The sequence below is a fragment of the Triturus cristatus genome, chromosome 6, assembly GCF_964204655.1.
Source record: "Triturus cristatus chromosome 6, aTriCri1.1, whole genome shotgun sequence".
NCBI classification, from domain to species: Eukaryota; Metazoa; Chordata; class Amphibia; order Caudata; family Salamandridae; genus Triturus; species Triturus cristatus.
The window spans coordinates 79,259,450-79,284,846 of record NC_140589.1 but is presented as its reverse complement, the minus strand read 5'-3'; the positions used below and the strand labels follow the sequence as shown (position 1 = coordinate 79,284,846).

General features: G+C 44.5%; 1 protein-coding gene across 3 annotated transcripts in view; it reads left to right on the top strand.

Moving 5' to 3' along the window:
• The window catches only part of LOC146813789 (cap-specific mRNA (nucleoside-2'-O-)-methyltransferase 1-like), a 944,292-nt gene that overhangs the window by 561,785 nt on the left and 357,110 nt on the right, over positions 1 to 25,397 (top strand). For all 3 annotated transcript variants that reach the window (XM_085610252.1, XM_085610251.1, XM_085610253.1), the window contains one exon: positions 7,305 to 7,436. In XM_085610252.1, coding sequence (XP_085466378.1) covers positions 7,305 to 7,436 — 132 coding nt within the window. The remainder of the gene's footprint in view (positions 1 to 7,304; positions 7,437 to 25,397) is intronic.

Below are 25,397 nucleotides of genomic sequence, written 5' to 3'. Positions count from 1 at the left end.
CAAAAATGTGTAAAGGGGCAGTATATTGAGATAATAATCACCCAGCAGTGATATACGGGCCCCCAAACAACCCCCAAGGCCAAAAATCGAAATTTTTCGAAAAATCGCCGATTACGCTTACCGTACGCGTACGGTAAAAATTGGTTAAAAAAAAAAAAATTATCCACACTCTCCCCACCCCATGTGCAAATGGTGCCCGAAGGGCACCATTTGCGCATGCCATATAAAACAAATGAAAATAATAAACAAAACATTTCACAACGATGCGCATAATATGTCCCCCATGTGCGCACGGTGCGCGAAGCGCATCGTGCGTACATGGCGCATCCCGCATAATGTGGGCACGCGGTGCGCACAGCGCACCGCGTGACCACCGTGCGTGCATGGCACTAACTGCGTAAAGTGGGCTCGCGGTGCGCGAAGCGCACCGCGTGCTCACTGTGCGCGCACGGAACGAACTGCGTTAACTGGGCGCGCACGCCACGAATGGCGTAAAGTAAGTTACCATTTAAAAAACGTACAAATTCACTGAAAAAACCATAGGTTTCACACACGTTATAGTTAGGAATTAGCATTTAAAAAACCTTGCAAATTCACTGAAAAAACCATAGGTTTCACACATGTTATAGTTAGCTGTACATTTTACTGATAAAAAAACCAATGAAATTCCCCCGTTATAGTTAGTGCAGGCAACTATAACTCACACGACCGTAATCCTCTGCTGATGACATATGTGTCTTTATGAAAAAAAAATATTAGTAATATATGTATAGCTAAAATTTAATGGAAGAAGACATGGGCAAATAAGTGTCTAAATACAGTATTAGCATCAGCAGAGGATTGCGGTCGCGTGAGTTATAGTTGCCTACAGTAACTATAACGGGGGAATTTCATTGGTTTTTTATCAGTAAAATGTACAGCTAACTATAACATGTGTGAAACCTATGGTTTTTTCAGTGAATATATATATATATATAAAATCTCCAACTCGATTATTTTGCCTCTCTACAAGTAGGCGAAAATAATTTATATTTCTCACATGAAGTCAGTCATTACGCGTTTCAGCCGATACAACGGCCTTGATCTCATGCGGAAAATTGTTTTGTACCACCCCTATGTGATCCCCCATAGACATAAAAAATAGACTTTAAAAAAACACATATGCATTACTAGTTGGAGAAAACAGTACATTTTTATTTCTTATAACATAAATCGCGCCGGCCGGCAATATCATAAATATAGGGTAAGACTTGATAAAATAAGGAACAGCTCGATTATTGAACATAGAGCATATTAGGGCGCATGTATATAAGTGCATAAATGCATAACTACTACAGATCAATATATTTCACATGATGTTAAAAACTGGAATGAGGTAATCTAAAAAAATAATTTCTGATGATGTAGAGGGAACCATCTTTACTTGATTGCCTATTTACATAAATGCAGCATCTAATGATATAATGTATGTCCCGGTTTGCCCATTTATCAAGATAAGCACTCCCAAATGTTATGTTCTATTGTACCTATAGTCTTACTCATCAGATCTTTGCTATAAACATTATAATGTATACACTAAAACACTTAAAGTGACTAATGTGCTGTTCAAACCTCTTGGGGCCTTGCTGTTGAATCCCATAATCATGCGTGTTTCTAGTTGCCTTAGCATGAGCTCTCTATTGCCACCACGCACCACGTCATAGGGCAGGGATGGCATCAACTACAAAGTATTTTAGACAGTTGAGGTTATTGTCGTGCACTGTCTTAAAGTGCCGAGCAACAGGGTATTTGGCATCGTTGTTAACTATGGCACGCAAGTGTTGTAAAATGTGCACATGCACCTGCAACTTAGTATTACCAATGTAATAAAGACCACATGTGCACGTGAGAACATACACCGTGAATTCGGTGCAACAAGTGAAGTGACCCTTTATTTGTCTTTTACTGAGATTGAATGGTACCGTGTAATGAGTTGTGTTTTCCCCGAATTAACAAGCCCTACATGATGAGCACTTGAAAAACCCTTGTTTTGGTTTCAGCCATGTGGTGCTGGAGAAAGTTTCCGGGCTACTTTTAACCAACTCAGTTTTCATGGATTTGGCACGTCTGAAAGTGAGTGTTGGCATAGTCGGTAAACTAGGTGCCAACACTTCATCCGTAAGTAAAATGGGCCAATTTTTATCGACTATTGCCCTCGCTTGTCTCTGTTGTCTACTGTAAGTTGTAATTAGTCTTGGTGTGGTGGTCTCATTCGTGTTGGCCTGAACCTCTGACGCCAATATCTGAGTCATGTTGTTTGTATAGTTGTTCTGATTCAGCAGGGATTCTCTAGTTCGCAATTAAGCTTTCCTGTTAGCTTTAGTTAGAATTCTCTCATTGTATCCCCTTTGTCTAAATCTTTCTAGTGAAGCGTGTGTGCACTTGAGCAGTTCTTCGTCTGTACTACAGATCCTTTTTAATCTTAGTAGCTCACCATAAGGAATGCTAGTAATTAAATGCTTAGGGTGGGAACTCATGGCTTGTAGCGTTGAGTTTCCAGATGTGGGTTTTCTGTGTAGTGTTGTTTCTAACTTTCCCTCTGCTACATATACAGTAGTGTCTAAAAGATTGACTCATAGATGGCTTACGTGCGACGTAAATTTTAAATTTGCATTGTTGACATTAATATCCGCAATGAAAGTTTCTGCACTTTTTTGATCCCCTTTCCATACTATAAAGACGTCATCTATATAGCGAAACCAATGTGCTACATGGGTGTTGAATACATTTGCATAAGTTCTCCTTAGGGCCTGTTCCTCCCACCAGCCAACATGCAAACATGCATAGCTGGGGGAGAAACAGGCTCCCATGGCAACTCCTCTTTTTCGTTTGTACAATTCCTTACCAAACATGAAAAAATTGTTAAAATAGACACCATTTTATCATGATGTTGTGACTGTGATAATTTAATGGTTTAGTGTCTAAATAGTGCTTGATTGTTCATAGTCCTACATGGTGGTCAATGCTTGTATAAAGCGATGCTATGTCCAATGTGATTAATAAATATCCCTCCTTCCAATTCACTTGATTCAATTTGTTGAGAAAGTCACCAGTGTCTTTCACTTATGTGGGGAGATTTCGAACATGATTTTGAAGATAAAAATCCACCTGCCGGGGGAAGGAGCCAAGATGGCGACCGGGACGGCAGCGTAGGCTCCCGGCTCCGTGGACCTCCGCACCCCGCACAGATATCCTGCTCGAGATCCTTAGCCTGCGCTATCTACCCGTGTTGGTGAAAACGAGCGGCAACCGGCCGTGTGACCCCGAAGTTTCTGGCAGCGGTACCGCCGGAGAAATGTCCGTCTGAAGTTTGCGGCCTGTGCAGCCCCGGAGCCGGGACCTCGAGTGTACGCCGTGGCCGGGCGGCAGTGCAACAACAGCGGCCTTTGGTGACTGGGTGGGGTCGGACTGCCGGAGTGGTGCGAATGTCGGACTGCGCTTCGCCATGGTCACTCCTACCACTCAGCGTAGCTGAACGGGTGCGTGCCCGAGGTGGCACCTCAAAGCCTCTCCGGTGATTGTTTTGCCTTCGCCGGTGAGCTGCCCGGACGCCGCCCGTAATTTGCCCCGATTCTTGCGGGCTGCTCCCGGATTTTCGCGGGCGCTGGTCCGTGGTGGGGACGACTGTGGCCCGTGACCACACACCGGACACCTTGTTTGCCTGCCTCGGAACCCGGTTACCGGTGCCATGGAACCCGAGGCGCTTGTGTTTGAGTCCCGGTCCCGATCTGGGATGGACCTACCCAGCGGCCATTTTGGTATGCCAGAGTCCACCATCCTGTACACTGGGTTGCAGCAGGATTGGGAGGGTGCGACTCTGAGGAGCGTAGCGGAGCGAGCGCCGGGAGCTGCACTGGGGTACGGTGACCTTCTCAGGGCTCTCGGTGCCCTTCATTCCACCTTGATTCAGGGCGCCTGGGTGTTGGGGAGCAAGCTCGATGGAGTGACATTAGCGTTGGAACAGTTGCCGCCTGCCTATTCCCAGGTACACTGGGACTTCTCATGCCGCGCACGGGGGGACAGTGTCGTGGCCGCCCCTGTGAATAGTGCACGCCTGGACTCTCCGGACAGTACATTAACGTGCGATCAGCCGGCTGTGGATCTGGTCTGTTCCGGAGGTTTCGGACCTGAGTGGGGGGTGGTGGCCTTGTCCCGTGCGCGGCCTCTGACGACCCAGGCGCCATCCATCCCTGGCTGATTCCGCATTCCTGGGCCTGGTGTGCAGTGTAAATCCTGGCTCGGCACTGGGAAAGACGATCCTCCATGGAACCGACCGCGTCGCTCTTCAGTGCCCTCTACCCTACCTGTGTGTGTCGCTTCCTGAGTTTTATTGGACACTTCTCTCCCTGGTAACATTGGACATGGCACTGGGACGGGGGATATGCATGGGTGGGTTTGCAAAGAGTGGCCAAGGATGAGGCTGACCTTTCAGAGGTGGTCACCTACTAGGCGGGCGGGCTTGGGAGTTGTGTGCTCACACGGCATAACTGTTAGTGTGTTAAGTACGTAATGCTTCTTACTTCTTTTTGACAGGGTCGATTTTGTGTTCTTTATTGTATGCTTTATGGGACAATGTATGGTGCGGGAGGGAGGAGCCGGGGGCGTGTTTTGTAGGCCCTCCTCCAGTTTATTAATACTCTCTCTGCCCCCCCGTCTGGTGGGGGCTCTTTTTCCCACTTTTCTTCTCTGTTTCTTCTATATTTCGGGTCTGGTTCCGGGGCGACAGGCACACTGCTGGGGGGAGGGGCCGTACTCATCTGCAGAGGTGCAGGGTGGGGGGTTGGGGGGGGGGGATTCTTTAGTCTTTCATCTCCTTTTTCTATGGCCTCTTTTTCTTCTCTTATTCTTTCCTGTCTTTTTCTGGGATCAGTATGATAGGACTCCGTTGTTGTTAATCACTGCTGTTTCCCGAGTGCCATAATTTCCGTGGAGTTTCCTGGGTCCTGGGGCGGGGGGTTGCAGACGCAATGGCCGTGTCCTTTCTCTACATCCTGAACTTCCTGCTTCAAGCGCCATTGCTAAGATAGACTGCTGTATATTGTTGACGTTCATCGCTCTGCCTGCCATTTTTCGCTGCTGGGAAACTGTTTGGCACCTGATCCTTCCATCCTTTTTTCATTATAAAATGTAAACCTTTATTATCCTGGTCTCTTACTTGGGCTGTTCAGAGGTTGAGAGTCTGCTAGCGACGAGATTTTTCTCCCCGAGGTACTGACTGTGATAGCCCTGCTTTCTGTTATTCTGACTGTTTAGCGGCCGGCCCCGGGGGTTGTAGGCCCATATGTGTAATTGATTAAAATGTCAATAAAGGTTTTACAAAAAAAAAAAAAAATCCACCTGCCGACTTATATTTTCACTCACTCCCCCAATAGCTGAGATAATAGGCCTGCCTGGTGTAGGTGACACTTTCTTGTGTATTTTAGGAATCAAATACATTGTGGGGATCACAGAAAATTCATTATGCATTAACTGGTATTCTTGATTGGATATCAAACCCTTTCTTTTATATGCCAGTAGTTCTCTCTTCAGAGATTCTTTAGCTTTTTTGTAATCCGTCATGAAGGTTTTTTCTTAACATGTTGTGTTATTAAGTTGACGTAGTGCTTCTTGAGTATAATCCTTGCGGGGCCAGATGACTATATTCCCGCCTTTGTCAGACTTGTTAATTACTATTTCTTGATTGCCTTTTAGTTTCTTCATTAAATTGGCATATTGTTGGTCGCAAAATTTTGTTGTCTTTTTCACATGATTCACTTTGTGGTACAGTTTTTATGTCTTCCGTGACTCTCTCATGGAAAATATCAATCGTGTCCTTTGGCATCATAGGATAAAAAGTAGATTTGCTCCTAAACGGACTCCTTCCTGCACTAGGTTGAATTACATTTAATGTCTCCAATCTTTCCTGTGTCAAACCTTGAGTCATGTGGCTGTCTGGCCCATTAGTAGTTTCTTTACTTAATTCATGAAGCGTAAGTAACTTCCGTGCATCAGACGCTTGAAGGTTACCAGTAGTATTGTCACTGTTGACATTCCTTTCTGTTTGTATCTGTTGGTTATTTCCTTCTATAATCGTGAAGAATTTTTTGAGTTTGAGCTTTCGTATGTAGCTGAATATATCCACTCTTGTTTTACCATAATTGAAATTGCTCTCCAGGCAATAAGAGAGTCCAAGAGCCAGAAGTTGTGTTTCAGCTTTTGTCAAAGTTACTGGAGACAAGTTAACTATGGTATTGTCAATTAGCGCCTGCGCCACTGTGCTTTTCTGGGTTTTGGGGCGTCTGAGCTTGCGCCTTGCTTTTCGCCTCTTGTTTCTTTGTGATTTGCTTGTTTCCTTTCATTGCGAGGTCACAATGTTTGTCGATGGTCGAATGATAAAAAATCCAATTCTTTAGCTGGGTTCAATTTACTCCTTTCATCTAGTGTACTGTGCGCATTGCTTCTCCCATCTTCCGATTCATTGTCACTTGTTAGTGAACTAATATCAGAGGCTGATGATTCTGCATTGCTTGCACTTTCATTTGTTTCTGCAGTTGGATTGATGGTTGCTTTTGACATATTGTTGAAGTGCATTTTCTTTGTGTTCTCATATCTACGCGCAAATGTAAAAATTTGACCTAATTCGTAATCTTCTTTATCACGGGCGAATTTGTGTGCTTTTCTTACTTTAATCTTGTCCTCCTGTCGTTTGACTCTTTCTTGGATTCCTCTTCTAGTTTTTGATATATATTCAGTTTGTTCTATATTGTCGAGTTCATTGATTTTCTCAGTTTCCTTGAGTAAATCTTCTCGATCGATTTGGGCATATTTTATCAAGATTTTAACTATATTCATTGATGTTGTTAAATTATTCTCTGCCCATTCTGTTAGCTTGTTTGGGTTAGGGTTGTCAAAACTCAGTGCTAATAGAATCCGAAGCCCTCTCGGGACCCGTTCCACCTCCTCATATTTTTGTAAGGACTTCTGTTCCCACCATTAGGTCATTTCATTCCGTATACACTTTTCCAGCGTTATATATATATATATATATATATATATATATATATATATATATATATATATATATATATATCTCTCTCGTTGGTATTAACAAAGGGTAAGTGGACTTTTTACCATGAATAAAGGTTGCTGTCTCATAAAGTTTTTTCAAAGGTCCCTTACTGCAGGAAAGTGTTTTTTCTTTATTGTTCTGTATTCTTGTCTGAACTATAATTACATTGGTGGTGTTTAGAATAGTAACTAATTATAGGTATTGACTTACTTTCCAGAGCAAGGACATTGAAGTTTTTGGACACAAGCCAACTCCACTCACCACCAAAACAATGGAGAAGATTTCCCATGTGTATGACTACAGGTGTATGGTCTCTGGAGGTGAACACAAGTTTCTCTTAGGGTTGGGGGTAAGTAAGAATTGTAACATTTAATTTTGTAGAGGATATGTGCCTTGCAACATGTATTCCTGTTAAACAATATGTTTGTGGCATGTGTAGCTGTGGATACACATGCTCTTCATACTGCTGCCATCCAGTGTTGGGCTTGGACGTGTCCAACTTGTTTTTCTCTGAAAAGTCTTTTGAGTCACGAGGTGTAGTGACCCTTCCCCCAGCTGGTAATGTGCATGGCATCGACTCCACAGTTACATTCTTTTTGTCCACCATTGTGGATCAGACATGTATTGCCGGGGCTCTCCGTTGACGCTGCATGGTTGTCTTTTTCCCCGAGCCTCCCGATTTCTATGTTCCCAATAGCCTTCAAACAATCCTTCGGTGCACCAACATTTCTTCTTACCACTGTGATCCCTCCAACAAATCCACATTTCCGTTTCGTCAATGCCCCGCATAGGACTTCACCCCACTCAGACCTCTCCCGTTGAGTCTCATGCTTAAGAATGCTAAAACTATGATAAAAAGACTCCTTTTCGTTACTGTTCAATGTGTCAATTGAAGTGCTTGTGGGCAGATGAACATGTGGTCTTCAACAACTGCCTGTCTCTGGAGCATAACGAGGCCTCTTGCTCTGTCTGCCTCACATTCCGGTCAAAAAAGACAATTCAGAACCGTTGTGACTGTCTATTAACGTGACGTGCCATGGAGCAAAATCATGATGATGATACACCCTACTTCTTCACACCGCATCCTTTAGCTCGGAACCCAAATCGCTGTCAGACCAGCATCAAAAGAGACCGCTGTCAGTACCAGTATACACCAAGGCACTCACCCCCCCTCCGGCAGCCAGGCTTCGAGCCTGCACTTGGGGACACAGCCGTCCAGGCAGCCACTGCCTCCCAGCCATGGCTGGCACAAATCAAGTCTTTGGAGCAGACTCTGGTACTGAGCCAGCAGCACAAGACCATACCCGCCTCCATGCAGACAGCCCTAAGGTGGCTTGACGACTGCTCTGAAGGACCCCTAAGGCCGAATCAACAGTCCATATCAAAGAAGGCGTTGAAGCAGAAACCGACTTCGACGTCCAGTTGTCTGACAATGGCAGACTAAAGACCAGGAGCTACACATCCTACAGCGCCTTCAGCAGGAGTTAAACTCTCTGCAGCAAAGGCTGTTTATCCATCCTCACACAGGCAAAATCATCACAAAGCCCCCTCCACAGGTGCAGGAGATTCTCCCTTGCAAGAGGAATGTGGGAAAGTGGGTGTTCGAGACATGCGAGCTGTAGATCATATGCTTTTGCATAGATTCTCCATCTAGTGTTGAGCCCGGATGTTTGTTTTTCTTCGAAGCAGGCTTATCAGTCACAAGGTAGGTAACTCCGTCCTTAGGTGATAGTGTGCATGGGCATCAACTCCATTGTTAGATTGTGTTTTTCCGCCATCTGGTTCGGATGTGAATTTTTGTGCTCCGGTTCGACACCGTTTTTCGGGCCCCCTTTGACGATCAATCCACTACCCTCGACGGTATTGTTAATTGACTGCGTTTCTCACTCTCCGCATATCGTTTTACTCTCAAACTTCAATCAAAACATTCCTGGAAGGCTGTTGGAGAAGCCCGCGCCGGGGTCGGTCACAGCTGATGGAACGTAGTCCATTCAAGTTATGTCCAAGGTGTTGCGCTAAGTTCCTGCACACCGACTTTCACGAAGTGTGCAACCTTTGCTTATCCCAGGAACACGACGAGAAAGACTGCAACGCGTGCCAGTCGTTTCGGTTGAAGAAAACCCTCCATGATCGTTGGGTTCGATGTCACAAAATGTACCTACACAGCGGCCCTGCGCCGGACCTTCTTGCAGAAGAGTCCGATCAAGAAGAATCCCAAGCGCAGGAGGCCGAGATGGAGGAGGGACACGTCTCCGTGTCTGACGCTGTCTCTGATGCCGACAACCTGACCCCGGCACAACGGACTATGAGTAAAGACTATTTGTTCCCCTATCATCTCCTTTACAAGAAAAAGGCTCCTGTCCATCCTCTGCCTGCGGGCCAAGGTCGGCACCAAGAAAAAGTTTCTAGCACCCCGCCTTTGGGCTCAGCGCCGAAGCAAAATCAGCCTTCCGGCTCGGGCTCGACCTGTCCACATGCCGGTGCCGACCCGAAACCTTCGGCGTCGAAACCGGAACACCTTCTGGTCTCCATTCCGCCATTCCGTAAAGCTAAATCTCCACAGCTGAAAACTTCGGAGGCGAAACTCTCGACACTGAGACAGTCGTCTAAAGAAGGTACAGTGACTAAAGAGTCTCGGACCAAAAATCCACCTGATCCCAGACAGAAATAAATCGTAATCCACCCGGAAACTGGACACAACCAGGCCAAACTTCCAGAAAAAAGGAAAGTAGACTTGTCAGAGGATTACCATATTCCTTTGGAAAAGGAAAATTCAGATTATTGACTCTTCTCCCCCTTAGATTCCTAAGGTTCCTATCACTTCACCAACACATTGCACTACATCACCTAACCCACACGATACAGGGAACGATGATGATGATGATGATGACTTGGATGACTATGTACCACAAGATGTTCCACAGAATACTGATCCTTGCGATAATTTTAATGTCCCTCTGTAGAAGTGGACCTCAGCTAGGCCTACCAGTGCAAGGGGTTCGCCCTTCTCTGCACAGAGTCCTCAAACCAATAGGAAGAAGTCGGCACAGAAACTGGAATAGAAAATACAAAGTTTAATAAACCTCATGAGGTGGAACTACATTCACACAGCACCCTTCGGTATTGAATGAAGTAGCACACCAAACAGAAGGAGCATGTTCCTTTTATACCCACACAGGGGCTTGAAAGAGGGCGGTACAAGTACAGCAGAAGATTTTATGTACATATAAGGTCATATAGAAATGCACAGTCGACAAGTAGGAGGAGTTAACAGTTTGCCAATGCTAGTAAACACATCCTGACAGTTACATACTACTAACAGCTGCAAGGACAGTTGAAAACTCACTGGGCATGTGCAAAGGTGGAAGATGCTAAATATAGTTTCTTTCTAGGCAGATTACAAGAGCAGTCAACACTGAGGGAGGACAAAGCACATGGTGAGCACATGGCAAACAAAATGGCTGTCAGAAATACAAAAATGGATTCCGCAAAATGGACAAGATAGCCTCTAAATACAAGATGGATTCCGCTAATGCTAAGCCAATCGCTGCCAATTTACAGCAGATGACCCTTTTAGCATTAGCTGAAGACATCTGTTTCTCTGGGGTAATCTAAATATGCATCCCGTACATCTATTAGCATTATTTCGGCCACCTCTTTATTCAACATTTGTTGGGCTTCTGTTTCTGCAACATTCTTTTTGACAGGTATGCAGGCAGAGATGCAAATGGAGCAAAGCATTGGACCACATTGGATACATACACAGCATGTAAAAAGTATCGTAATCATTACACATGAATGAATGAATGAATGAAATAGATTTTATCACGCGCAACTTAGCCCAATGGGCGTCAAGGCGCCTAAATCAAAATACTACAACTCGCAGATCAAAAACCAGCAGTATCTCATTGATAAGCCATAGTGAAAAACCACGTCTTCAGAGCCTTTTTAAACAAGTCAATTGAGGGAAGGGTTTTAACCTCAATTGGAAGAGAGTTCCAGAGCTTAGGGGCGACTACAGAAAAAGCTCTCGCTCCCCATCTGGCTAGTCTTGTACGAGGCACTACCAATTGAGATAGCCCTGCCGACCGAAGTGATCTGGAAGGGATATAACGAATCAGCAGAGATCCCAATGCATTGTTAGAGCCAGCCATAAGGGCTCTGTAAGCAAGACAAAGAACCTTGAAGGAAATTCTGTACTGAACAGGGAGCCAGTGAAGCTTTTTTCTAGCCGTCGTGGCTGAGGACGCCAAGGGAAGGGCTAGGACAAAGCGTGCAGCGGCATTCTGCACGATTTGCAGTCGCTGTATAAGGCCCTTGTTGGACTCCACATACAGGGAGTTACAATAGTCAAGCCTAGAGCCAACAAGGGCAACTGCAACCTGCATGCGTGCCTGGGGAGAGAGATAGTCACGGATCCTATTCAGGATCCTGATAACCCCCCAACATGTAGCTATTGTCCTATTCACTTGAGGGATCATAGAGAGTGAGGTGTCAAAGATCACACCCAGATTCCTGGCTGATTGGGAGGGGGTGGGGCAAACACCAAGAGATGTAGGCCACCAATCACTCGACCAAACATCATGGTCTTTCCCAAAGATCAAAACCTCAGTTTTATCGCCATTTAGCTTTAGTGAGTTGATGATCATCCAGTCTGCAACAAGTTGCATGCAAGACCTAAAGCCAATGGCAGATGTATGAGCGGAGGAATGAGCCAGAGACACCATAATCTGGGTGTCGTCTGCATAGGAGACCACCTCCATCCCCTGAGATTTTACTAGTCGGGCAAGGGGGGCCACATAGATATTAAACAAGGTCGGACTAAGAGCCGACCCCTGTGGCACCCCACATTGCAATGACTTTGCAGGGGAGAGAAAGTCTCCGAGCTTCACTCTCTGTTCTCTCCCAAGAAGGAAGGAGTTGAGAAGATCCAAAGCCTGCCCAGTAATCCCCGCCTCCCTTAGCCGAGATGTTAAAATGGCAGGAGACAGGGTATCGAATGCAGCTGTAAGGTCCAAGAGGACCAAGATCGTAGTTTGGCCGCCATCCACTTTACGACGGATAGTATCGACTACTACAGTAAGTGCGGATTCAGTGCTGTGATGTTTTCTAAATCCGTGCTGTGTATAGTCGAGATATTCACTGGTCTGAAGGAAAGTGGAAAGATGGAGATTAAGATGAGCTTCCAGTATTTTTGCAGAGGCAGGAAGCAAAGAGATGGGCCTAAAGTTTTTAAGGAGGCCGGGATCTAAAGAGGGTTTCTTTAGAAGAGGCTTTACAATAGCCTTCTTCCAGATTGAAGGAAATAAACCCTGAGTGATGGCCCTGTTCATAACTCCCAGCATAAGCGGAACAATGCTGTTTCTGCATTCCTTCAATGATTTTAGCGGAAGCGGATCCATAGGGGAGGAAGATTTTATCTTGTCAAGAAGAAGGTTAAGTTCTTCTAACGACAGTAGTGGAAACTGCCTAAGAAATTTAGAAGGTCCTTCATCCAAACTGTCCAGCTTAGCTATAGCGGGAGGAATGCCCTTGTCTAGAGAGCGGCATTGGGCTTCCAAAGCAACATGTATATCCGAGATTTTACTAAAGAAAAAGTCAGAGATATTATTGCAAAGATCCTGGGAGCTGACTACAGGATCAGGGAGTTGGAGAGAGCAAAGTGAGTCCGCAATTTTAAAAAGTTCACTAGATGAAGTAAGGGAGCTCGTAAGATTAGAGAAATATTCTTTCTTCTCCCCTAAAACTCTCTGTTTATATTCTCGTAGAACAGATTTATATGTCTCACGATCATTCGGGTCCCAAGACTTCCTCCAGCATCTCTCGCTACGCCTACATTTCTGTCTCAGAACACAGGATAGTCAGTAGCTTCCAGCACCAAGCAGAAACAAGAGTCCAAAACCATCCAGTAAAAGTCCAAGTACCAGTCTCTGGATGAATTTCTGCAGCAATCTTATGCAGTTTTGATATTGCGTCGTATACTGAAGGTGAGTGATCCGGTATGAATACGCAACAGCTGCTACCGATGATGCGACATGCACCACCTCGATCAGCCAGAACCACATCTAGAACCATTCGGTTCTGGAGAGCTACAATCCTTGCAATTTGCAGCTCCTCTGTAATGTTCCCAAGTGCCATAGCTGTCTGATTGGTAACAGCTTCCACAACTCTAGTTAATCGTCTTACTTTCCTACTGTTTAATGCAGCACCCACAAAGAAGAACAAGCCTAAATTAAAATCGACATACTGTTGCAGAGTGGTATCAGTTTGGTCTACTTCGTCAGTACTTATTGTCCTCTTGTATCTATTTCTAGAGATATCGTTAAATAATTTAAGGTCCCGGTGATATGATGCAGGTGCCAGAAACACAGGGGGCAATAGAAAGGACACATAGCACACACCTGAGTTTCCAGCAGGTAGTTGATAATATCCGTGGCTACCACAGACAAAATAGGTATTATGTGAGGCTATAAAACTGCTATTATTTATACCTTCAATAGTCAGAATTACAGTACATTCGCTTTTCCCCACTGGAATTCTCCCAATACTGCTGACACATAGATCTGCTTTAGCTCTAGTAACATAAATCACAAATTTTTCATTACTGGTAAAAGTTCTCATATTTGTGAAGACATATGGTGTTGAAATATTGTCCGGTTGATACTCTTCCCATTCCCATTTGGTCCCTTTGGCTTGAGGATAACCATCTTTATCTTGGTAGCATACTTTATTAAGGCGAAAAAGAAGCCCGCCTACTGTGCGTCTTCCAGATGCAAACAAAAGCGCATACCAAGCTTGACAAGAACCATTATGAGAAAAGGGAAGAGGAATAAAAGGTGTTCCTCCTTCCTTTTGATGTGCAGGTATCATCCCACACACCCAACAGTTGGTAATATTTGTGGCATTATGAGTATGATGCAACATCTGGATAAAGGTATTATTTAAATAAGATTGTCGATGCTTCTGCTCATGGTAAGGAAGCGTAAAGTAGTGGTGTTCAACTGATACTGGAGTAGTGGTGATCAAAAGCTCTCGAGCAGGAGCCACTTTCTCAACGAACCAGGTTATTACTGCTACAGCCACCATAGCAACAACAAACCCTATAGCACAAATGATCTTTATCTTAGCAACAGTTGATTTCATTGTGGACAATCGTTGGAGCTCTTATCCCTGGGTAGCCGTTGGTTTCTTCACCGAGGGTCAAGACGGGTGTCGCTACACTATACAAGACTGATCCTCCCCCCTTGCCACATCGGCATTCCGTTTAACTAACCCAGGGCGGTTGCTCAACCAGTCTATTTCGACGATGCGGGCTCTTTCCGTTGTCTCAGTTGGTATCGGGATACTCCAGGAATCCTGTGGTCCGGGAAGACTCCCTCAAGTTCGTCAGGTGATATGGCTTGGCCTTTCTCTGTATCCAGGATGTCCTGATGGTCGATTAAGGCAGCAGGATCCACCAAGGTAGACGGCACTTTCTTGCAATGGGTGGAGTGCACCCAGTTCCTCCTGTTCGTCACTTGGACCGCAGTTCTCGTTGAAAGGAGCACCTGCTCTGGGCCGCGCCACCTCGGTTCCAAGCTGCTCGACCTCTGGAATGATCGGATCATCACCTGGTCTCCAGGTTGAAGTCCATGGCCTTCACCTGCAGACCTATCAGGAAGAGCTTCTCGAACCTGTTGATGAATAGAAACCAAACTGTCAGTCAATTGTGATAGGTAGTCACTCATCAACACACATGGTACATCATGTATGGGGCGTGGTTTAGGAATTCCCCAAATGTTCATAGGCCTTCCAAACACCACCTCATATGGTGTAAGACCAGATCGCGAGTGTGGCACTGATCTAATGGACAACAGTGCCAAAGGTAATGCGTCTGGCCAATTCAAGGATGTGGAAGCCAGTATTTTCGCAGAGTTTCAATTTAAGTGTGGCGTTATACCTTTCCACTAGCCCTGCTGATTGTGGATGGAAAGCAGCGTGGAACTTGTGTTTATTTCCTAATCCCTTCAGGACATAGTCGACAACTTGGCCAACAAAATGGGGTCCGCTATCACTCCATAAAAGCTTACAGACACCAAATCTAGGGAAGAATTCCTTCAAAAGTACCTTTGCTGTAGTGAGAGCTGTATTGTCCTTCGTAGCGTATGCCTCTATCCATTTACTGAAGGCACATACCACTACCAAACCATACTTTAAGTTATTACAGCGCTCAAGCTGGATGTAATCCATTTGCAAAACTTCAAAAGGTGCGGTTGGCGTAGCAAACCCTCCTGTAGGAGTTCGTGTCCCTTTACCAGGATTATGCTGAAGACAAATCAGACAAGACTGCACCATCTTTTTAGCTGTGCCGGCAATTTCTGGATGCTCCCAAACTTGCGTGAGCAATTTTGTGATCGAGGAGGCTCCAACATGTGCCGGACCATGTGCCATATGAATCATAGGTTGTAAATAGGCTGTAGGCAGTCTCCACTTGCTCATCTCTTTATTCCTCCAACAGCCCTCATCGTCCAATGTTCCCTCCTTAGACCATTGCTCAATTTCTTCTGCAGAAGCAGATCTCTGCATATCTAGCACTTCCTGTCTGGTATCATGCCAACGTTCAGCCTGTGACTTCACTACGTACATAGACGTGGTGCTTCGCTGCATGGCAGTTTCACGGGCTGTTTGGTCTGCAAAAGCATTTCCTTGTCCTATCTTATCAATTATTTTCTTATGTGCGCTACATTTAACAATTGCTATTCTCTTCGGGTATGTTAAAGCAGTCAAGAGATTATGTACTAATTCTCCATGCATTATTTGCATCCCGTGGAATGTAAGAAAGCCCCTCTCCTTCCAGAGTAGCCCATAATCATGAGCCACTCCGAAAGCATAGCGGCTATCTGTATAAATGTTCACAGATAAGTCAGTACTAAGTTCACATGCTCGTGTTAAAGCTATTAGCTCAGCTGCCTGAGCTGACTTCTCTGGAATACGAGCTGTCTCAACTACCGTCTGAAGTGTTGTAATTGCATATGCAGCTGACGTTGTACCATCCGTTAACTTCAAACAGGACCCATCAACCCATAGTTCCCGATCAACACTTGAAAGGGGCGTGTCTTGCAAATCGACACGACCCTTTGTCTGTTCCTCAGTAAGGAATATACAATCATGAGACTCCTGTGACTGAGACTGAGCCACCGGGTATGGCAACAAAGTGGCTGGGTTTAGTATCGCACATCTCTTTAGTGTAATGTGAGGGGCCAACAATGGCAATTCGTATCCTGTCAGACGAGCACTAGTTAAATGCTGCGTCTTCGTCTGATTTAAAAGGGCATCAACCGCATGGGGTACTAGCACCAACAGCTTATGTGACAAAACTATCCCTTCACTCTGACGTATCGACACAGCTGTTGCTGCAACTGAACGGAAGCATCCAGGTAACACACAAGCAACAGGATCAAGTACTGCTGAAAAATATGCACAGGGACGCTGTTTGTCACCGTGTGTCTGCACTAAAACTGACAATGCGCATCCATCTTTCTCATGTACATAGAGTGTAAAAGGCTTCGTATAATCTGGAGTACCTAACACTGGTGCTGAACAAAGAGCTTGTCGTAACTGTCGGAAAGCAGTCTCACATTCATCTGTCCATGGGAGGGGCATTGGAGTATCTTTAGTCAAAAGTGCTAGCAAGGGTTTAACAATGTGTGAAAACCCTAATATCCATTGCCTACAAAAAGAAGTAAGACCAATGAATGCGCGGACATCTTTCTGAGTAAGGGACACTGGTGTGTCTAAAATAGCTTGAATGCGATCTGGTGTGAGTGCAAGGCCCTCCTTAGACAGAAGGTGACCTAAGTAGGTTACCTTCGGTCTACAATATTGCAATTTCTTTCGTGACACTTTGTGATGATGGGAGGCAAGAAAAGATAGCAAGGACAAAGTACATTTTTCACACTGTTCAGCGGTATCGGCTGCCAAAAAGATGTCATCAACATATTGTATGAGAGCCACACCTTCAGGCAAAACAAAAGAATCAAGTTGTCTTTTTAATGCTTGACTGTAAATACTAGGACTCTCAGTATAGCCTTGAGGAACTCTACAAAATCTATACGATCGATTATTCAAAGTGAAACCGAAAAAATATCGGCTATCAGGATGAATAGGGATCGAAAAGAAAGCATTCTTCAAGTCTATCACAGAGAATGTAGTTGGTGTCGGAGGAACCACAGTAAGAAGTGTCGTTATGTCAGAAACCACGGGGTATTGTGGTACTACAATCTTGTTAACTTCTCGCAAATCAATAATGAATCGGTAAATCCTAGTGTCAGTATCTTTTTTCAGAATAGGAAGAATCGAACTGTTACAAACATTGTAAGGAACTTCCTCAACAACCCCCACTTCAATGAGATCATGGACAATACGTATGAGTGCTTCTTCACCTTCCTGTGAAATTTTTTATTGAGGCAAACGTGGCAGCACAGCGCCCTCCTTGACACTAATATGTACTGGTGGAATAACCATTTGCCCTACATCAGTGTCTGAAGTAGCCCACAAATTACTAGGGAGTGAAGCTAATGCAATATCCTCTTTAACAAGACAAGCTCTCTCCTTTACAGGATGGTTGTCATTCAAGATAACACGTACACCTTCTGGATAACATCGTATCATAGCCCTGAAATACTTGAGCATATCAAGACCCACAATATTGTCTGGTGTATTCGGGGAAAGCAAAAATGGTCACGGAGCAGTAAATTTATCCACATGGAATGCAAGTGGTTCTGACAATGGGCTAAGGGAAGGGGTTCCATCGAAACCTATCGATGTAATGGTTAAGCCAGACAGGGGAGCCCTTGGAACCAATTGTCTAGACAAGGCGCTACGAGTAGCTCCTGTATCAACCAGAAACTGATCAGTGGAACCCAAAACATTTGCTGTAACATAGGGACCCATCTGATCTACTGGAACTTCAACTGATTCCTTACCACATCCTAGGCAATCCTATGCATAGGCAGAATCTTGAGAATCAGACGGCACATAGTCGGACATTTGATATTGGTTCCTTCTATCAAAAGTGTTAAACCTATTCTGCCCACGTATATTAGCATCAAACCTAGCACGATCACCTGTGCTTCCTCTAGGCCCTGAATATCCTGAACGATTTCTCACTTGTTCCCGACCACGTGGACACTGCTGAGCACACAGTGCTGGACAATCGGAAGCCCAATGCCCAAATTTCTTACAGTACGCGCACTGGTCAGCAGACAAATTCGTACGACGAACCATAAGATCCACGTCCACCTCTATCACTACCTCTAAAAGGCGGACCATAAGCCTGAGCCAACATAACCTTCGTTTTTAATTCTTTAGTCTTCTTATCCTCATTACCCTTTGCTTCTAATTCCTGGCGTTCATAATACTGAGCCATAGTCAAGAGGGAAACCGGAGAAGAGGTAGTCCATGAACTCTCACTGGCTTTTAAGCGACTAGCTATTCCTGGCAACAGGTTTGCAACATATTTATCGACAAACAGATGTCTGCCCGTGTCATCTGTCAATGACTGGCCACTAAAATCGTGGAATGCTTCTTCAAAGCGTGTAAAGAAATCAGAGACCGATTCATCTGCCTTTTGCTTACAAGACGCTAAAACAGTCCAATCTATCTTTTTAGGGGGAATAATCGTTTTTAACTTAACTAATATAGCTGCGGGAAGATCTAAAATTAACTGACATGGCTTCTGTGCGGGTTCCCTTTCTACATCCATTTGTTCTAACTCTTTCCATAACGCCCCAAAAGCTGCACGATCATCAATTTTACGAACAGTTCTCCACATATCAGGCGGTAATATCAATCTGAAAAATAAATCAATATCAAGCAAAGTCATAGTACAAGAGCTAATAGCACCCTCAACTTCCTCATAAAAAGCGGCTGGATTTTTCCGCGGATCAGGCAATGCAGTGTTAAGTGCCATGACATCCGTCCTATTCCAAGGAGTGTAAACCCAATTATAAATAAAATAACCCTTTGCATCGATAGAGGCCTTATCATCACTTGTACCCTGTCCTTTAGGAGGAACATACAAAGGCGTGGCCTCCCGCATAGGTTTCGCATGAACTATCATAGTCTTATCTGTTCCGGAGATAGAAGCTTGTGCCATGCCGGTCTGAGATGTCTGTGCAGCTACGTCTGCAGCCTTTTTCTCCTCTCGCAAACGGACTGCATCAACACGCAGTTTAACCAAACGCCTGATTGTATCATTCACCTGGGGGAAAACAAAAAGACCATCACGCATTTGCTTACAATTAAGTGCTACATCGTCGGGCTCTAACTCCTCAGAATATTTCCTACACAGCTCAAGGACCTGTGCGGCAAACACCTCAGTAAAATACAGCTGCTCCCTTTCCTGCCACCCTTTCATACTATCTAGAAGTTCAGAGGTGGGGGCAATGCTACGAACTGCTTTACGAGCAGCAGATCTAAGCTGGGTCGAACGCGCAGCGGTCAACATAGAACGAGTTTCTGGTGCCTTGTGTTCCTCCGAACTAGAGTCCTCATCTGACTCATGAGGGGCAGAAGGAACAGTATACGGAGGTGGAGGACGATCTAATAATAAGGAATCATCTTGTGGTTTATTAAGTATAGCATAAAGGGGCCACCGAACAGCGTATTGGCCAGTTACCTGTAAATTGAGCTCTCTATCTTTTCTCTCTTTTAACTCTTTTATTTCTTTGTTCTTCAGCTCTAATGCTTTCACATAAATGTTCTTTCGCTGTTCTTTTTCAATCAAGGCTTGCTCACGCTTCATTCGTTCACGCACTTCATTCTCGCACATTCGTACACAATCAAACATATCTTGCCTAGTCTTTCGCTTACACAGACATTGTTCCACATACTCAATCTTTCGTAAGTCAAATGACCCATACATAGGCCAACGCAACTCAGGATCCTTACGAGTGTATTTATTCCATAATGTGCTGTAGATTATAGAAGAAAGACCCTGCTTAATATACATATCCCTATTAGGCGTCCCCTCCGGGGGGGGCCGGTGGTGCTTCATCGAGTCTCAAATTGGTACCACTACAAAAGCAACACATCCTACGAAGTGTGCTAAAAACAGGCATGCCAAAAATAGTGCAGAATATGCAGTATTATAATCAAAGTAGCACTTAAGGTACCTTTAGTTCGATGTGCCGTTCAAATCAATTCAGATAGAGAAAATTCTCCTCATTACCTGCCTATATAAATTGCAATTTATATATGAATCACATAGAAATCTAAGTTGGCCAACACAAATCCAAAATACAAAAGCCGCAGTAAGTGTTACTAAACTACCTTACCAATCCCAGGCATAAAAACCAACAGCAAGCGCCGCAGAATGACACTTACCAATCACTTGGTGTCCAGGTTCCATCTGCCAAGTTCTAAAATCGACCAAATGGTCACTGCACGGCGAATCAACAGAAGAGATCTCAGTCGAGGACCGGCACCACCTGGATGGTCAGATCAGAAAGAAAGGAAAAACGCTGTGGTTGCCAAGACTCGGGTCTCATCGGGCAGCGATCGCGTCCAGAGCGAGATTCCAATCCTTCATCGCGACCAATCCTTTGGGCATCCGAGTCGCCGATGAGCCCCACTGGTTGGGCGCCAATTTGTAGAAGTGGACCTCAGCTAGGCCTACCAGTGCAAGGGGTTCGCCCTACTCTGCACAGAGTCCTCAGACCAATAGGAAGAAGTTGGCACAGAAACTGGAATAGAAAATACAAAGTTTAATAAACCTCATGAGGTGGAACTACATTCACACAGCACCCTTCGGTATTGAATGAAGTAGCACACCAAACAGAAGGAGCATGGTCCTTTTATACCCACACTGGGGCTTGAAAGAGGGCGGTACAAGTACAGCAGAAGATTTTATGTACATATAAGGTCATATAGAAATGCACAGTCGACAAGTAGGAGGAGTTAACAGTTTGCCAATGCTAGTAAACACATCCTGACAGTTACATACTACTAACAGCTGCAAGGACAGTTGAAAACTCACTGGGCATGTGCAAAGGTGGAAGATGCTAAATATAGTTCGTTTCTAGGCAGATTACAAGAGCAGTCAACACTGAGGGAGGACAAAGCACATGGCAAATAAAATGGCTGTCAGAAATACAAAAATGGATTCCGCAAAATGGACAAGATAGCCTCTAAATACAAGATGGATTCCGCTAATGCTAAGCCACTCGCTGCCAATTTACAACACCTCAACCTGATAATGACCCTGATTTGTATCCATCCAAACCTTCTTCTCCAGATGATAATATTGGGTACATTGAACTCATTAATAGAGCTGCGGAATACCATGGGGTAGAGCTCCACAAGGAGAGTCTAGAAGCGGATCTTATATTAGAGACCCTTAGTTCATCTCAAAGAGCTACACAAATCTTACGGATGTTGAAGGCCCTGCTTAAACATACTGGTGATATCGTTCAAGACCCTGTCAAACCGAGGATCATCACTCCTTAGGTAGAAAAGAAATACCGGGCTGCGCATAATGACCCAGTCTACATCAAAGGACAGTTACCTTTAGACTCTTTGGTCGTTTCTAATGCTCGTAAGAGGGCTAGCTCCCAAACCACAAGGGACGCCCGCCTCCTGTTAAAGAGTCGAAATGATTGGATGCTTCCGCTAAACGGATAGCATGGCAAGCTGCTAATAATTGGCGTATTGCCAATGCCTGAGCATTACTGGCAAGATACGATAGGGCTCATTATGATGAACTTCACAAGCTCATTGAATTCCTTCCTGAAGAATATAAAGCTAAAGCCAGTGACCTTATTCAAGAGGGTAAATTAATAACTAATACCTCTATCAGATGTGCCTTAGACCAGGCAGATAATGCGGCTCGGGCAATAAACATTAGCATACTGCTTCGCAAACATGCTTGGTTAAGGATTTCTGGGTTTACACCTTAAGTACAAGCCTCTATCCTTAATCAGCCTTTTGATAAGCAACATCTCTTTGGACCAGCTGTTGATGCATCTTTAGAAAAGATGAAAAGAGAGACAGAGGTTGCTAAGTCCATGGGGACCTTGCAAGCACCTTCCAACAGAGGTTCCTTTAGTTGCTCATTCTACAGGGACAATACCTCCTCCTCTTACTAGGGCAACAATCAGTCGGCCTCTTCAAGAGGTTATTTTTGAGGAGGGTATAGAGGAAATAACGCCAGGGGAAGAGACAAAGGTAAATCTACACGCATCTCCCCCGCCAACAGCAATAAACAATGACTTATTTCCCATACCCCGATCATTCCACTCCTGTCGGGCGACGTCTCTCACAATTTCTACCCATTTGGAATACAATTACATCCGACCAATGGGTTCTCCAAATTATCCAATCTGGTTATTGTCTGGAACTTACAAGCACTCCACGCAATATTCCTCCAAGGTCACACCTCTTGTCGCAAGAACACCTTACCCTTCTAAAGCAAGAAGTTCTTTCGTTATTGCAAAATGGTGCAATAGAACCAGTCCCTTTCCAATATCAGGGAACAGGAGTGTTCTCACCATACTACCTATTTCCCAAAAAGGACGGCTCTCTCACACCCATATTGGACCTCAGAGAACTCAATCTATACATTCAGTGAGACCATTTTCACATGGTAAATCTCCAGCAAGTGCTTCCTCTCCAGCAAGTTCTTCCTCTCCTTCAGCAAGGTGACTTTCTATCCACTCTGGATCTAAAGGACGCTTATTTCCATATACCAATACTCCCTGCCCACCGCAAATACCGCCGGTTGTGGTAGCAGGCCAACATTATCAGTTTCAGGTCCTACCCTTCGGAGTTGCGACGGCTCCCAGGGTTTTCACAAAATGCTTAGCAGTAGTCGCAGCCCGCCTGAGAAGACAACAGATTCACGTCTTCCCCTACTTGGATGACTGGCTTGTAAAGGCCAGTTCACACAACAGTTGCATGCAACACACAGAGAAAACAGTGCAACTCCTCACCAACAAGGGTTCACAATAAACAAAGCCAAATCCCATCTCCAACCTCCATTTCTCAAGACTATCTAGGAGCTACCATAGACACACACAGAGCTGTAGCATATCCAACTCCAGCCAAACTCAATCAATCAAGAAAGCTTTATTCGAATGTTTGAGCAAAAACAATCATAAAAGCACAATAAAAAGAAAAAAAAAAGTCTTTACACTTGTTCCTTAAAAACGTTTTGTGAATAAAATAGTATTCAACTTAAGGAGCTTTTGATAAGAATTAATCAAATATTGAACAATTGTTTCGTATAAAAGAGTTTTTTTCAAGAAAATAGTGACACTATAAATTCTGTACTCATTGTCAAGTAATTGCAAGGCCAATAATGCAGGTCGGCATTGACGTAATCCAAACTGTTTAAAAATAGGTTTTAAAAATGTGGTCCGTAATACAGAATAATATTTACAGAAAAGAATAGTAAAAAATTCTGGGTGTCCGAGGTCGTTTAAAAAGTTCAAAACATATTTGAGCCATGGTATCCTCATTGCTCCCTCCAATTTCATAATGTCTGAGAGGAAGTCTCTATTCAATTTGGCCTCTTCTTTAAGCCACAATCTGTGCCACAAGAGCACGGGTTCAATCTTGATTAGGTCAGAAATAAATGACAGGCCTTATTCAGCACGACAAACACTTGTGGCACAGCTATTTGGTACAGATAAAATATATTTTAAAAACGAGTTTTCTACTATTTGAATTGGTAAAGGGTCAGCAAATCCCTAGACTCCGCTCCCATAAATTGCCACTGAGACACTTTTAGCCTTGTAGATCTTTAATAGTTCCACCGGTTGTCTTTTGCCCAGTTTTCTTGAGAAGGCAATTAGAGCAGAAGTGGTGCGTACAAGTGCAAATTTTTTAGCGTAGACTGCTTGTACCCATGTATCATTAGAAGCAAAAAGAATACCAAGGTACGAAAATGTTGTAGTGACCCCGATTTTTTTGGCCTCCAATAAACATATCCTTTTGTTTCTTGACGCCTTTACCACACACATAATAAAGGTTTTAGTTGTGTTCACCCTTAGGCCTAGCTGATTCATAAAATGGGAGAAGCTGTTTAAGACTCGCTGAAGGCCAACGTGAGTACGGGACATCAGCACCGCGTACAAAAACGCTGGAATCGGATGGCCCGCTACTGTAGGGAAGTCCTGATCATCGTTCAGGAACCCGTTTATATACAGATTAAAAAGGAACGGAGCCAAGACACATCCCTGTCTGACTCCGCTCCTGATCGGGAAGGCTTCTGAGCATTCAGCCCTTGTGCCATAACGCACAGAGGCCTTAGCGTCACAATAAAAACGTTTAAGTAAGTAAATAATGTTTAAATCGACATCCCATGACTTCTAAAATAGACCACAATTTAGCGTGGACCACACAGTCAAAAGCGGCTGTGAGATCCACGAATGCTAAAAACAGGTGCCCATTCCTTGCCCTGGTATATTTCCCCACCAACAGAGAGAGATTTAAACCCTGCTCTACGGTCCCCAGGCCGGACCGGAATCCATATTGCAAGTCTGACAGGATGGAGTTCTCCTCGGCCCAGTCCTGAAGACGCTCAAGTAGAACTCTACCTACTACTTTTGTTATGGCATCTAGCAGGGAAATTGGTCTGTAGCATCCTGTCTATTCCCCTTTTTCAAAATTGGCACAATGGTTTAAAGTACCCAAGTAGATAAAAAATTTGTGCTGCAACTTGCATTAAGTACTTGCACCAGCAGGGGCCCCCACATGGGAACGTTTGATTTAAATATATCAATGGGGACCCCGTCAGGGCCCGGGGCCTTTCCTCCTTGACTTGCGTGAAGGGCCCTCTCCACCTCCTCTAGGATGAACCATAACTCCTTCTGTTGCAAAAAAACTATTTTCCCCCAGTGTCTCCCGGGCATGCATATCGATCGTAAGAGCAGGGTCTTTGCCATTGTATACTTGGGAGAAATGGTTAATCCACTGTTCCACCGGGATCGCTATCTCAAGCGACGGGCCGCCATCATCAGCTAAAAAAGAAGCCCTAACTGCCTTCCAGAATGCCGCACTGTCCTTCGTTACTGAGGCCAAATATAGGGCCTCCCAAGCCTCCTGCTTCATTTTTGACTTTCTGTCCCTTAGTGCTTGTTTGTAGACTCCTCTGGCCAACCTGGTGGCAATCAGGTTACTAGGAGTTTTCTGTAGCTCCTTCTTTAGCTGGGAATGCGCTCGAGAACAGTTAGTATCAAACCAGCCCTGTAATGATCCGATGTTCTTTTTCTGCCTGATAAGGGAGTTACTTATTGCTGTCGATATGGCCATAAATGATGCTAAAATCTTG